The 16808-nt window shown below is 37.1% G+C and overlaps 1 protein-coding gene across 22 annotated transcripts in view; it reads right to left on the reverse strand.

Moving 5' to 3' along the window:
- TENM1 (teneurin transmembrane protein 1) overlaps positions 1-16808 on the reverse strand; it is an 873984-nt gene that overhangs the window by 193645 nt on the left and 663531 nt on the right. For 21 of the 22 annotated variants that reach the window (XM_072929129.1, XM_072929139.1, XM_041716261.2 and 18 more), the window contains one exon: positions 8573-8833. The exons of the other annotated variant lie outside the window; for it this stretch is intronic. In XM_072929129.1, coding sequence (XP_072785230.1) covers positions 8573-8833 — 261 coding nt within the window. The remainder of the gene's footprint in view (positions 1-8572; positions 8834-16808) is intronic. 22 annotated transcript variants of the gene reach the window in all.

Genomic DNA, 16808 nt, shown 5'->3' on the forward strand with positions numbered 1-16808 from the left:
AATATGTGAATCTGATTAAATATTACTCAAAAGCATCTGTAAGGGAAAAGAAGCAGCCTGCAGGAATTATGCAGTGTTTCTGGGCCCATATTCTAGAAGAGCTAATTGTACACATTTCCTCTTATGGTATGTTACCAAGTATAGAGTGAGAGTATAGAGCTAGATAAGATTAAATAAACAAAATTAATATAGCAAATGCTGAATTTTATTTTGTAGAAAAGTTGAAACAAGCAGCATTCAAATCTGCTTTATTCTGAAAAAAATTACCTACAATTTCATATACAGCTTTTCAGTCTGAAGTATTTTCTGTCACAGAAATTAGAAATAGGCTACTACATTTAGTTTAGCTTTGACTTTTAGGAGACTATCAAAACTGTAGCCATGGGGCACTATGTTTCTTCTAGATGAAGCAGTCACTATGTTTCTTCTAGATGAAAGCTACTCGCTATTATTAATACTCCACTTTTGTAAAACAGGGATATGCTAATATTTGTAACCCTGAATAATACAGATTTATGCTGATCTGAATTAATCTTACTCCCAAGCCCAAGAGGAAATGAAATACTAACAAATTTGAAAATGTAAGATAATACTTTCTCATGTAATTTAACACACAATTAATTAAATTGGTAAAATTAAAAAAAGGTTAGTAAGGAAGAATGAACAACCTTTCTCATCCATAAGACAACAATAAATTCTTAAATCTCACATCATCAAGAAAAAAAATAATATTTAGATTAAACCTTGCTAGACCCTAAAATGATAATTTGTCACCTCTGTATCCATCTTGTACTCATTTGCTAGATCCCTTCTTTTTATTTCACTTATGGCATTACAGTTTGGGCAAGTCAGGTGGAGGCCATGAAGATGCTCAGCGAGCTGGAGCCAAGGAGACAGACTTGGGCAGGAGAACAGAAGGTTCTGAGGAGATCTCAGAGCACCTCCCAGTACCTAAAAGGGCAACAAGGCAGATGGAGAAGGCATGGGATGATAGGGCAAGAGGGAATGGCTTTAAATAGACAGAGGGTGGGTTTAGAGGAGATACTGGGAAGAATTATTTCCCTGTGAGGGTGGGGAGGCCCTGGCACAGGGTGCCCAGAGCAGCTGTGGCTGCCCCGTGCCTGGAGGTGTCCAAGGCCAGGCTGGACAGGGCTTGGAGCATCCTGGGGGAGGGGAAGGTGTCCCTGCCCATGGCAGGGGTGGAACAAGATGATCTTCACAGTTGCCTCCAACCCAAACTAGTCTGTGATGTGGCAGCTGGAAAGCATTTTGCTACAGGGATGAAAAAAGCTCCAGTTCTCTTTGTATTTAAAACCATTCTGGCTGACAGGATAAGGAACCAAATGAGAGTAACTTGATCTCATTTACCTAGCAGCCTTAACTGTAACCTTCCATGATCAGAGTTCACAAGTTTTTTCTCAGCCTTATTTTGCACTAATGATATTCAACTTTCAGCTTTGAGCAGAACATCCAACACTTTGGTGAAAAACAGATTCCAACTGGTAGAAGCATCTACACTTTAAGGCATATAAGGAAAATTTATTATATGTCAAATAACTATGAAACTAAATTAAATAATTCCAAAGGACATACATACAAAATATGACTATAGGTTGTTTCTGTAAATCAGATTGCTAATCTTCTTAAACATTTAAAAATGTAACCAAAAGAGATGAGAAAATAAAAAACACTGTAAACTTAATAAAAAACATAAATAGAATATCAGGATAGACATGCTGACTGTTTAGAAATGGAACTGTTCCTAGCAACACACTTGTCCAGAGATGCCCTCCTGTAGAATTCACAGTAAATGCTCAACAAGAGAAAAAGTATTTTGTTCAGTGTTTGCCTGGTCTCATAAAGATTGTGAAATGAGAAGTCAGACAATCCTCATCCTTCTGCACTACAGAACCCTGACAGAAAGCAGACACTTATCTGTCTACCCTATCTCAGTTTCTCCCCCTGTGGCAGCCTAAATAAACTGAGGTCCCAAGAACTGCAGAATCACTGGAAAATATTTTTGCACTGTGAAGTATTTCTGGAGATAATTTTCCTTTGCATTCATACACAGAATAATGAGAAAATAAAAAGGATTTAAATGAAAGGAGTGATAACTTCTATTGCTGCTGGCTCCTCAAGGCACATCCACTATACTTGCTGTATCACACAGGGGAGGAAAGCCAAGAGATTTTTTTTCTTGAGCTCTAATGCCAATTTACTGATTTCCGGAACAAAAATCAGACCTGGTTCTTCTCCTCTTTTCCTCCCTCCCCTCCCATGAAAGAAAAAAAAACCAAAACCTTCAGGGGAAAAAAAATATTACACAACCTTGTGCAAATGGACAGATAATTTTTACTATGCTGTGGGAAAGGTCATTTAGATTCTGGAATATAGAAATATTTCTGCTACATTCTAAATACTGTTTCATTATATTTAATGTAAGATACTAAATATTGATATTTGTCTTTAAATTAGTGTTAAAAGAGAACCACAAAAAAGGGAATGTTTTAATACCGTGTAATGATTTTAATAGACCACATGAAAACTGTAAAGATTAAAATAGCAGACATGCAGATGCAATGCCCTTGTTAATCAGAAAAAGTAATAAAGATGGTAATTTTAAAAGGCAGAATTTCCCCCACAATACTGACAAAAAAGTCATTAGCTGAATTTCCATACATAAACAATTTCAGAAATGGCTTAAACACTGGGGGCACAAGCTCAAGACTTGAATGATATTGCAGCTGAGGTGATGCTGCAGTGCTTTCAGAAGCATCTCACACTTATCCAAAGCAATTTGGATAACTTACATGCTGCCTTTGAGACAGTAACATTTCCAAAGGAACCACTCTAAGGTCAACAAAAGCATCTTACACTCTGAACAAGCGCAGCAGAGCAGTTCCCATGTCAGTGAATATGCCAATGCTCCCCAAAACATCGCTATGTTACTGCAGGGGTGCACATCCCTCCTTCCACACCGAGGAGCCGCCTTTGAAACAACAGCACAGCAACCAACATAAACACCTTGTAAACACTAAAAGATCAAAAAATTCCACAACAAAAGCAACAGAGGTCTTTTATTAAGGGAAGGTAAGTGGCCCTTTTCTGTCAAATATCTGAAAATATCATAAATCAAATACCTGACAAGCTATAGCAAACTACAGAAGGTGAAGGAATTTCACCATGAGGGTTTTTGCATTTTATTGATGAGGTTGCTTTAATCTATTAGGTACCTTAAATGATCTGGTGGGCAGGAGTGTACAAACAGAATGGAATCCATACCACAACAAAAAGGCAAAATAAAGTATACAAGGAATAAAGAGAAAAATATTAAATGACACAGAGGGAATGGGATTAAGACCAATATTTACCTTTACATTTTCAAGGGTACTTATACATATTTAACCTAATGGGTCTACTTGCAAATTAGCAATTCAATTTCTTAATTGCACCACTGTAAATAGAAAGTGACAGGACAGGAGCTAATGGATATACTTCAGCCATCATTATTAGAAACACAATTCTGCATAGAGAGGCAGCCACATGCCCACTTCTCTGAGCATGTATTGCTATTGTAATGTAGCTGTTGGAAATAATTTCCTGGAGAAATGAGAAAGCCAGAGATCAGCTTAATGCTTGAGTTGTTTACAAAATAACAGTAAATAACAGCAACATTAATCACAATGCTGTCACTTTCTTACATTAAACACAAGACTTTTATGAAGAGCCAAATCCAAGCCTAATTTAAACAGGTGTGAATTCACAGTAGGTCTATTGTCACACACCATAAATTAAATCAGAGCCTTGTCCTTAGCTAAATCCTCCCCATGTCTGCATAACTACAGCATTCACAAAGCTGTGCTTCCCATACAGCATCAGCCATTGTAGTATTTCCTTTACTAATTAAGTATCTCTATCCCTTTAATAGATACTGATAAGATACTGAATATGAAGTGCAAAGAACTAAGGTGACATGTTCAAAACTCATCCATCTGCCCAGCAATCAAAATGAAAAATCCCCCGAGATTTAGGGATAGTCAAAAGCTCTGTTAAATGGATCACTGCTCCCAGGCTATAAAACAAATACTTAGATGAATTACACAAGAATAATCTTGCATGTTTCTAGCTCATTAAACTTAGCTTTGATCTGTAACCTACTAAATTCTCTTCTACATCTACTTATTGATATATGGCTAATATTATTACCCCATCTTTCCAGCCTGATGTTCAAAATGTTTGTTATTATTAGAAGTATTGTTTCAAATAGAATCGGATACTATACACTCATGTTAAGAAGAGAATTTTCCCAACATTTTATGCGGGCAAAAAGGAAAAGTTATGTTTCCATAGCTGTTTTTTTCCCCCTCTTGCTTTGGTTTTAAAAAGACCAGATTTTTTTTTGTTATTAAAAAAAGTCCCCTGACCAGATCTCACAAGCACTCTAATGCTACATTGCATGACCAGTGGTACTTCAGCATGTACTAATTTCTTGCCTACAAATCTCAAAGAAGTCATTGTGAACAACACCTAATACCCAGTTGTCATAAAATAATTCAGCCAAAGAAACTGAGCAGAAATTTGGATCCAAGACGAGTCTGCATTTCACACTACACTCCTCCAGCACTGAGAATCCTGTACTCTCACTGTGCTGTAGAGAAAGAGTAACTAATTGCATATAAACATCTAAGTAGATGTCAGGAATGAGGAAAACAAGTCAGACTTAAAAGTATGTCAAAGCAATCTGACAAAATAAAAGAGGTTAAAAATTGTGATATTTTAGGAATGGCTGAAGTTCCACACTAGCTCTCAACTGAGATGTAGCAGCTTAAAGCAAAAGAGTTGATGGATATGCAGATGTGCTAAATGTGGCTCAAAAATGGATTATGGTTTGGCATAAATGCACTTGAGGTCAAATTCATCATGTCACAGCTGCATGGACATCCTGTAAAGGACAACATAAGAACTGAATGAACAATAATGAGGAAGGTTATATGGACACAAAATGGACTGTGGGCTGCTTTTTAATACACTACCTAGCGTGGGAGGCATATCTGTGTCAAGCCATGTAATTTTAGGGATATATCTGGAGATCATACTTTCTGTAGGTCAGGTTTGTATCCTCTTCTTGACCAAATACTCCAGAAAGATAAACAAACAAACAAATAAATTTTCCAGCTCAGTAATCTGGCAGATGAAAGCACTGAATTTGATGTTCTGACATGCTGCAGTGACAGATACCATTGTACCAGTGAACTGAGGGTAAGTACAGTCTTCAATGGAATAAAGGAACTAATTTTGATATAGTTATTCTGTGGTGTTGCTATCTGAAATTTACATTCACATATTTTAGAGTAACACTGTTTGAATGGAACTATTTACACTATACCAGAGATAAGCAATGATCCCTAAGAAATTGGTCATTCATTTCTTGCAGTCAATATATATTTTGCTTAGCCTCAGGCAAAGCTGAAGGCAGTCTGTGCACTAATAGGCTATTATTAGTTGCCATTAACTTGACAACAATAAATGGGAATGTCGGTGTTTCATACAATCTGTTAAATGCTGCCAAAACAACCAGAGTGTTTTAACAGTGATTATGACAGAGTTAGTGTGTCTACAAAGGAAAACAATCCTCAAATAAATTCTCAAATTGGGCTACCCACAATGAAAAGAGAAATATATCCTGTGCCAGAGAACTTCAAGCTAGAGCTTAGAATGAATAGGAGAATGTCAAAAAATAGCTAAAAAGAAGAAAATTCTACAAAGTACATTAGCTCAAGATCAATGTAAAGCAAAAAACTGTCTTGAAAGCACACCTACTGGAGTCCACACAATTAATTGTCCCAGTATTACCACAAAAAGACCTGTTCTGCATTTGTAGCAAAAATTGTGTTCAAAGAGGAAGAAAAAAAAATATAAACCCAAAACACCCTACTGGACCCTTTCAAAATATGGACAACAATAACAATGTTTTCTCAAATCATGCAAAAACTGTACCTTTCTCCAGTTAAATTTTCTTTCTCCATTAATTTTACTCCAGTTCCAAATAGCTGCATTTACATACCATTTGGTCAAGCCCTTGAAATCCAGAATTGCTAAATACTTTTACAGAACTTAGGCAGTATAATGGAAACTAATATTTCATGTACTTCCAGCAACAGATCCTCTGCATGCTCCCATTTTCACACCAGAGTAGTTACTGGCAGGCACAAAAAAGAAATACATTTCTATGGCAGAAACTGACAAGGATAAATGCAGTACTCGTGGCTCTCTGATAAAGCCCCTGGCACACAGGACTGCATAGAAACAGGAAGATGTGCGATCTATGACATAATATAAGTAGAGATTTATGAACTTCTGTATTCAAAGAGTGCTTTGTTGCTGAGTGCCAACCCAGATGAAAAACACACTGCTCTCTGGATCAGGAATCTTGGCTATGAACTGTGGATTAATAGATAATATAAACAAATACGGCTTGAACTGCTGTGTTCAAATTTATTCAGACTTTAGCTTTCAAGACTGTAATTATAATAATGACTCAACACCACAGGAAGCACTGACACCTGTTTAGTTGGCCCTGCCTGAAGACATCTAAAGAGTTCAAGTGAACCAGAGCTCTGTTTCTCCCTTTTCCAACTTGCTATTGCCCTCACTTTCCTCTTCCAACTCTTTAGTTAAAACTGATACTCAAGCACCTCAAACATGAATCCCTGATTTAAAAATTGTTATAAGGCTTAAAAGAAACAAAATATTCATGTCACATAAAAAAATACTATCTACACTAGTTTAAATTTATTAAAATCCTTCTCAGAGATAAACCTTTAGAAGAAAGCATTCTGTGGTGGGGAAGCACAATATTATGTGTCCCTATCTTAACAACACTTACCCCATAGCTCTTGCCTTCTGTGCAAGATGATGAAGGTGCACTACTTACAGTAATTTTCATCTACAGAAGATTACTTATTTAGTGGTACATGTAGTACTAAGCAAAATATCATAAATATCCAGCTGCACCACTGCACTCCAGATTGAAATACAGAACTTGGTTACTTTGCTTAATTTGCTTTGAAATACTTCTGCTTCCCAGGATCTTACAAGAGAAATGTGTATTTTTTAGTCTAAACAGCACAAGGATGCACATTCCTTCCATAAAGCATTCCCTTTCAATAATTTTTACAGTTAAGGGCTGACTAATGCCAGGCAGACCAGATTCAACTCCTTCAGCCACCACCTAAAGCCCAGTGTCTCTAGGAAAACACAAACACACACCTCCCTCAAGCCCAAACAAAACCTCTCTATGCAATAAACACTTTACAGAGGATGGATCCCACAGAAAAAGGAACCTGGAAGACAGGCAGCCACTGCACACTGGAAATGGGGTGGCATCTAAAAATCAACTGATTCCAGCAACACAATAAAATGTGGTAGCAGAGAATGCTTATTCCTTACAGGAATATTTAATAGAAACAAGCTGTGCACTAAAATATCTTTTTTAACCTCAACCAGGCAATGTTTTTGAGCCTATATTAGACATTATCGTTGCTACTGGCAGACATTCAGGTGAAATTATATAATTATGAGCTTCATGTTTGATAAATTCAAACATGTAAGTATAGAAATGCCATTTATACTGAATGAAACCTTTTTCAGTTGTATTAACCTTATGCCTACAGAGGCACTAAAATATGTCATTGTCAACATTGGAGTGTCAATATTTAATGACATCCAGATCTGCCATAACATGCAGTTATTAAACACAGAAATTAAAATATCAGCTAAGCTTGTTGATCTTAAGCATGATAAATTTGTTTACTTACTATACTTTGTAAGGAAACAGTAGCTTTTAATCAATTTTAATGCAAAGTAAAAAATACTAATTCTTCATGTTAATTAAATACACATTTTTCCCTTCTGTGACACACTAAATGGTAAGAAAAGCAAATGAGTAAAAAATCCTGAATGAGAATGAATATTTAGAAAACACACATACACAAAAACCAAGCCGATGTGACCCACAAGCCCACTCTCTATATGTGGAGAAATACAGAACTGACACATGACAAAGACCTGTTCAGTCTGCCCTACTGATAAAGACACGTCTTAAGGTGTAGCATAAGATTAGAGGTAAACAGAGAATTTAGGACTGCAGGTTGTCTTCCTCAAATCACCCAGCTGAAGAACCTTAAAGCTATGCCCAGAAGCCACAGGAGCAACTGTACGCAAAATGTGATAAAAATGTACATATCTAGATTTTAGAACCTAATTCATAGGCCATAAAATTCAAATGATAAATGTCTTATGACACAAAAATGAAGAATGTGGTAAAGTTATTCTTCTCTAGGGGAATTATGTTTGAACAAAATCACAGTTTCATTTTTTTCTCTTATTTTCTGTCTAAACTATAAATACAATACACACAGTAAAACCCTTCACCTTATGTAAAGTACAGGGATCTAGGAAGGAAAGGGGAAAGAGAAAGAAAAAAGAAAAAGGAAAATAAGAGAAGTAGAAAAAGGAAGTTTTGAATAAATTACTACTACTATTGAGTACATGAGACGCATTTCTTTATTACCATTCTCCCCATCAGACTTCCTTTCATGGTCAGTGTCAGTGAGGGACAAGGCTGAGTTTGCCCGGCTGGACAAGCAGGAGCTGTGCTCTGATTTGATGCCCCTCATCCACATCCTCAGGGCGTGGTCCGGGGATGTGCCTCCGTCTGTCTCAGTGTCCACATCCGAGCCCACCTCCAGCGGGTAACTGTGCTCAGCCACACCATGGAGCTCAGTTTGATAGCCAGAGCACAGGATATGGGGAGTCTCACAGAATTCCATGTCTGGAAAAAAACAAAAGTTCAGAAAAAAATGTAGCAGTGAAAAGCAATATAACTTTTATTTTCTTCTGGAGAATCTGTTTTGAGAATTAACACTGTTCACACTATTAGAAGACTTTTTTTGGTCAGTGACTCACTCTGCTATCTAATCTACTCTAAAGGTAATACAACTAGAAGAATATAGAGTAAAATATATAGTGCTGCACTGTAATTGTGCCTTTTTGTCTGATAGAAATATGTATTATAGCTCAAACATGTGCACACCCACACACTGATAGCTGCACATCAATCTACGACTGAAGCAAGCATCTGCAAACACAGATACTTTCTCATGTTTTGCCAGGAAGGCAACAGCTCTAAATTAATATCAGTATGTTTTTATCCTAGGGAAAGCGTAGCAAATTTGCCAATTGAGAACTTAAAAAATAACATTTAAAATACTTGGTTTCTTGTGGAAGACAAAGGAAGGGTACTTACCATTGGCTTGCTCTTTGAGAGTGCTGTCCTTGCATATTCACACCAGTGGGTTTGGGTTCTCCAGTGCTGGTGGCCTACAGGAACTTCCTAGAAGAGCAGTGACTACTAGGACTGTACAAGGGCCATCTCATGACACCAAGCCCTCCGAGATTTGAGAGTTGTACAGTGCTACAAGTTATCCTCACTGAACACCGCAGCTGTCGGGCAGCACACATCCAAGGACAAACAGAAGGTGGACAGGACCCATAATGTGAATATGCAGAGGAAACATTCTCGAAGAACTACAGGTAAGTAACACACATCAGCAAATTGCAACTCCCCTTTGAGGTAGCCTCTGCATATTCTCACTTGTGAGAATCCAATTACAAATGCAACTCACAGGGACTTTGACAGGGAGTTCTAATTAAATAAGGATTACAGAACTGCACTTCTTAATTGAACATCAGACCTGGGATGCCATCTTGAGAGACTAAATACAATATCAAATATGCATACAGTATTTCAGTTTCTAGAAAAGAAACATTAGAGACAAGAGTCATTGTTTAAGACTAAAGACAAATACTCTTTTCTACTGTCATCCTAACCAAAGCTTTAATTTGTCAAACTAATCCACTTACCAGCTAGTGAGAGGAACGATTCTGATTTTAACTGCTCTCCCTGAAATAATAAAAAGCCCTAGCATTTTCTTGAAGGTATCAACCAAAACCTACAAACCAAATGCTAAGATATAAATTGAACCACCTGAGGAAATTAATCTTTCTTTTGCCATCCAAAAATTCCTGAAGGTCTTGGCTGTAGTCTTGGCTTTGAGCTCAGGGAACGGCAACCTCATTTGTGGAGGGCAAGGGAAGAAGGCAGGCAGCAAACAGAAAAGCACGGCCACGGCCTCACTTTCCTACAGGAGTCAAGGAAGCTCATGCTTTCTTGCCTGGTGTTGCTGAATCCCAGCAGCACTGGCCACCACTGCTCCTGCTCCCTTTGGAGCAGCAAACAGCTGTGGGGATGATCCCAAGTCTCCATCACCACTCTGGTCTTTTCCTCTTGCCCACAGGAGGAGGATGTGGTCTCAGCCCTATCCTTGAGAAGCTGAGATGGGCTTTCATGAGCCCGGCCCTCTGAGTCTCTCAAATGCACTGAGACTGACTCCAACGTTTGATGGAGATGGCTAAGAGAAAACAGCCAAAATATTTGGAAGCAATTGCTCAGGGAATATTTGGCATTTGAACTTTGTCTACCTTACAACACGTGTGATTTAAGGAAACATAATCTGAATATTCTTCCCCTTTAAAAGAGATCTTTGCTTATTTTCACCATCTGAGGAACTTCCCCATAATTAAAAATCTTCCTATAACTTCAAGAATCCCCTCAGCTGACGCCAGGTCCTCGGGGGACAAGGATGCAGGCATTTTTCTACATGGCTGTCCCTCCAGGCAGATGTCTACCATTAGCAGCCTGGAGCCCAAGTTCTCCCTGTTTGCATTTGCATATGCCACGGGGAAAATTCATCCCAGTAAATCCCACAAAATGCTAATTAGATTACACATTTTTAAGAAGGACAGAATTTACTCTTCAGTCTATATGTCAATTCCTTTTTTTTTTTTTTTTTTTGCAAAAGAGACTTTTTATACTATAACTCATGTTCTACTCAAGTTTAACACAATCTATTGCCTTAATAGTCTATTTGTTAAGTATACAAGCCTTTGCAGGATTTTAACTCCCACGGGATGAATTTTCTGAAAAGCTTTTACAATGGCAGAAGTGGCTGCTTTTAGTCTGCATATCTAACCTTTTTACCTAAAATACTACATATTTCCACAAGGAGATAAAGTTCAAGTAGATTTATGATAGATTCTGTATTACCACAAAGACATAGTCACAAGAGAAATGAGAGAACATTAATACAAAATTCAAGGGTTTGCATGAATAGAGGACAGAGGAACAAAAAGACAAAAAGTGGCAGTTATAAAAAGATGATGAAAGGATTTTCAACTCTGGACCCTTATGGAGCCTGTTGTAACACAACCATTAAAAAACAAGTATTTTATCTCACATTAATACTAATTTGTTTTTTCAAATAGTAATGCATGAAGAAATATAAAATATCTAATGAGCAACAAAAGGAAAGAAGGCTTGTTAAAAAAAAAAAACAAACCAGCATTTCAATTAACAGACCCCTTTTCTTTCTACTTCTAAATACATTTTTCTATTAAAAAAATCTTCAGAGATAAGCAGTTAAAGAGAAGTTGGACACTGGTGCCTATTTAAGGCTGATATGAGAACTGGGCAGCTGACCAGGCAGTTCTAACAGCTTCAGCTTTGCTCACAAAGCTCCTGAAAACGCCAGGCAACTCATGAAGGGTTTATTTACTGTGGCATCAATTTAGCCCCAGTACAGTGCAAAACCTAATTTAGGATTTTCATGCAGCTACAAAACACTTATTGCACTGCATCTTCAGGACTATATCCCGGTCCTTTGTATGGTCAGGAGTAACTGTGTGCCAGCTTCTCTTTCTGCAACTCTTTTATTTTTCCTTGCCCAGAAAAAAAAAAAAAAAAAAAAAGTTACCCTAGTGAAAGATCACAGAGGCCCTTCTCTCCAACTTAGTAATTCTGCAAACTTGGACTTGCAGGGCTTTTGCAATCTCCTCACTATTGCCCTTTGCCAAGAATTCTGCTAATTTCAACCAACTAACTGGGAGTATAAATATTTATTTCAATAAATAAATATTAAAATACAGAAAAAACAATCCAAATAAAGACGATAGAAGAAACATAAAACTAGAGTACAAATAGTGATGGGCATGAAGAACCTTCCTTTCCAGTCTTCCTATTCCCTTATGGAAAATTATTATTTTGTATTAATAACAGAATGATAAATATTAATTTTAATTACTTAATTGACCTATGTCTTCAACTAGAGAAAGATATTACAGAAAAATATAATTTATTTATAAACTGGAATAATTTGACATCTTGCAATTAGGTGCCTTTTATGAACCCCATCACATAATTAAGCAATTACAATTTATTGATTGTGAAAGTCTTTAAACATCACTGATTCACAAATGAGTTTTATTCTTGATTCTTGGTATGAGGTGGTTCTTACTCTGAGAATGCTCCCTGCTCAAACACAGACAAAATCAATTCTCTGGATGAAAAAAAATACAAATTACTCTTTCTGCAATTATAAAATTATAAAAGAGACTAAGGAGGATCAAAGGCAAGGAGAAAATATCAGTCTTGGAATTTTAAATCCATGATATGTATTTTGGCCTAGTATCCTCTTTCAGACTGGGTTTTTGAAAACACTGGAAATATCAAAAATCTGGGAAGGAGAACAAGGAAGGAACTCCAGAAAGGCAAATAATAAACATTAACTTGAACAGTGTCATGTTTATGCTTGTGTCTGAGGGAATATATCAGGAATGTAACGGAAAAAATATCCCAAGCATGCACTTTTGTTTATAGGTTGGGGTTTTAGTGTTACACCTCAACTTGGTGTAGATTTTTCACACTGAACTTAGCCCAGTGCTTTAATCTGCAGGTGTATTATGTGTGCTGCAAAACAAGCAGAAAGGCAGAGCAGCTACTCATGGTATAAGAGACCTAGAGACACTGGGAGGGAGGGAGGGAGGGAAGGAGTGAGGAAAAAATGTAAATCAAATGGGGAAATTGAAGTTTGCCTTCATTTTTGGAAGCAATACATATGCATTCTCCTAAATGAGAAATTTTGAGGGCTATTGAGCACTCTGCTAAATTTCATGTGTTCAACGGCCCTTAAAATTTTTCATTTTTCACCTGAGGACTGTGGTTTACTGGCTGGTTGCTGGACTTGAGAATTAAATGCGCAGAGATCTTAAGCTGCTACAAAAAGGCATTTGTGAAACACAACCTGCTACATATATTTTTGAATACTTTTGTGTATACACTTCTCATTTAGTCAGAGATCTTCCAACGTTGAGAGCATACCACATCTTTCCTAGGACAATATAATTCATTTGTACAAAAATCATTGAGAAAAAAGAAAAAAAAAATCAAAAATGCATTACACTGACTATTAATTTGTTTTTTATCAGCAAGTGCATTATTTCCAGTGCCTGGAACTGTCTCTCAGCTGCATATATTTTAGTAAATAAAATTTGGTATACATATTACACATAAATAAGAACCATATAAAATATACCACTTGAATTTTTATACTTTGATAGCAAATACATTGTACTGTACATTTTATTTTGCTGTATTTAAACTTTTCCTTGCATTCTGTTATTTATGTAGCTTACTTTCTTACATTAATCTCAAGTTACCAGCAGACATGATAGAAAGTTCAAAAATATCAGCTATAACAACTAAAGGAGGAATAAAAGAGGAATCAGAGTCTGTTCCAACACTAAGGAGTGAAATTTGCAGGTTAGGCAGCTAAGGGATTAGGAAAGGAGGCTGCACTTGCAGGAAACTCTTTGGCTTGCGAAATTTATAAGGAAGAAAAAAGTCTTTATTCTTCAGGTCCTTCCCTAGAGGTACCAGAGGATGAGGTTCCAACCCATGCCTCATGGCAAATATCTTTCTAGTCTCTTCTTCAGACTAATTCTTCAAGCTTAAAGAGCACAGAAATAGACTGAACCTCTTAAAATATTCTCCTGGAGCCCTCAGATATTAATATTTATTTTTACTACTACTGAAATAAACATAAATAAGGAAATTTTGCACAGAAATCATCCTGATCCTATGAGGACACAGACGAATTTCTTTGTCCCCAGAAGCAGAGGATTCTTCTGGAGATCATCTGAAATTCTTACTTTAGAGATTTTGTTTTTCAAGAGTTTCTCAACTAACAAGATGCCAGAGGAGGCATCTTTGGAGCTACAGTGTGGATGCAGCAGGTCTCATTTTAATTTAGAAAGAAACACTCTCAGAACAATATTGGTTAGAAATTTAATCCTTTAAGTTCAAATGCATCTGAATTATTGCTGGCTACAGCCTTTCCTACTCCAAAGTGTGGCTTTATGAGGTAAAATACTTTCATTCACAGGATTCTGTTAAAGAGAAATTTCTACTGCAGGTACTCATAAATATTGCTCCTTTAATGAATTCTAGAGTTATAAAACCATAGCAAATGCCAGTAATTAGCATTTAACAGAAATTTCAGATAAAAGAAACCAACTTATTCTCAAATAACGACCACACTAACTCTACCCTACTAAAGACAAGAAGATAAAAAAAAAAATATAGTTATCACAGATGAGAAAGAACCTCAATATCATTTGTGCAGATAAATTGAATTCTTCTAGTATTACAGTTGAAATAGAGTTTGGAAAAAGTTTTCTTATAAAAGATTCACATATAATTTCATTCTCCATATGCAATAATCTATTAAGAAGTTAAGAATTTTCAAGAAATTTTCTTTTCTCTTTCCAAAAACTCTATCATAAGAGAAAAGCATTCCAATTTTCTTTCAAGTATTTTAAAGGTTCCTTGGCTCTATAATAATTTTTCTATTACAAGTTTTGGCATTTACATTTGTGTTTGAGGGAAGCAATAGATAATGAATCCTTTCTTCTTGTTATTAAATTTTCAAAATTAAACCTAGCCATAACTAAAACTTTAATGAAGGGCAATAGAACTATGAATCGAACTATCTGAAGCAGATTAACTAACTTTGGCTTTGAAAGAGTTTCATATGAACAAATAGTTTTCCTGCAGATTAACCAGGGGGTGTGAAGCAGTGGGGAGCAGAACTGCTGCCTCTAGCCCAGTGCATCCACAGCTCTCAACAGGCAAAGCTGATGTGTTGTTTTCAAGTCTGGATGGCACTTCAAAGAAAGGCTGACAAAATGAGAGTGCAGAGTACCAACATTCTTCAAAGTGGAATTACCCTCAGATTGTTGCTCTGTCACTACAAACTTGAATTCACTTTCCTGGCAGTAATTTCTGAAAGAAGTTTAAACCAAAATCCTTTTCATTCAAACCTGGATCTTGGATGTCTGTGACATCTAAGCATGTCAGCTATCACTTCCTAAAAAAAAAATAAGACAAAGATATGAAAATAATTTCTATCAATGGTATTAATTCTGGTTTATGAAATACATTTAAAATACAGTATGTGTTTCTCAAAAGACTGAAATTTTTTAGGTTTTAAAATTGCAGTTAAACCAGTACCTTTAAATACATTAGCACCAAAATATTTTTGAAATAAAAGATGTGTAAAATCTTATAAATTTCACTGTCTTAGTTTTAGAAGGCTACACATGCAAAAAATCAGAAGTCTAAACTCAGATTTAATTTTCAGGGCTGTAAATCCAGAAGATAATCCTATGCAGTCAGTGGGCCAGGGCAGCATTTAGGCTTTAGATCACTTTGACTGTCTCAGAGTAAGGATCTGGAAAGTGCATAACTTTGTGATGGTGGAAAGACTTTTAGAGAGCTGCTATCAACACCCATTTACCAGAAATTTTCTCCTTTACTGTGGGGACATTCAGCAGACCTGAGACACTCAGATCACAGACAATGCTCAAAAAGAATCAGAGTAACTCAGCTCCTCACCTTAACTTTCACCAGGAACTACAAAGCTCTAATATCATTTTAAAGTAGCTTAAGAGAGTATCAAGGGTACTACTAGCCATCTTTGAAGTGACATGAATGGAAGGCAGGCAGCAAAGGGAGCCAGGCTGGAGCAGAGGAAGGTGGTTTTGATGCCCTGAGCCAGTTTCAGTGAGTGATCAGTGAATGAATAATTTCAGCACAAGGGAGCAAAAGGCTTCAGCAACACTGCACTGCCCAAGTCCCATTTCTTCACATTCCAACTAACTGTTAAAAATGCTGAAAATTAGGAAAAAGTATTTGCAAGGGAGAAGGTATCACTGAGAGGTCGAAGCACACAGAGGCAAATCCCTCAAAGGAATGGCTGCAGCCACCAGCAGCACCTTGTGTAGTGAGAACGGGAACCAGAGAAGAGCACAAGGAGCAGCAGCTGCTGCCGCTGTGCTGCCATCTCAGAAGCAAGGAAACCTGCCCTGGGCACAAGGAGCTGGTCCCAGCAGGACGCTCTTACCCTCCATGTCCAAGTCAACCTTGGCAAATCCCAGTCTGCAGGTTCCCAGAGCTGCCTGGTGTGCTGGCACTGCAAGCAGACACAAACATTCTGCCAGCCAACCTCTTCGGGTCTTGGGGAATCAACCCCACAAATCCTGCCCATCCTGAAGGTACCTCTGATACCCTTCCCAAGCAGCCAGCTAAAAAGTCTGTCTAATGAAGCCCAAATTTGGAATTTACATCCATTGAATTTTTGGTGGGATGTCTAACACCCGCAGAAAACTACACCTAATTTTGTAATTTTTTCTCTTTAAATAACTGAAATTGGAACCAGTTTTGGCAGTCAACAGCACATCCCCAGCTCAAAGAAGGGCCAAACTGGATCCGTGTGCCCAGGGCTCTTTATGAAGAGAATCAGAATCCTACAGAGTAATGACTGCTGTTCAAACTACCAGACTATGAAGCATTT

The sequence above is a fragment of the Taeniopygia guttata genome, chromosome 4A (assembly GCF_048771995.1).
Source record: "Taeniopygia guttata chromosome 4A, bTaeGut7.mat, whole genome shotgun sequence".
Taxonomy (NCBI): Eukaryota; Metazoa; Chordata; class Aves; order Passeriformes; family Estrildidae; genus Taeniopygia; species Taeniopygia guttata.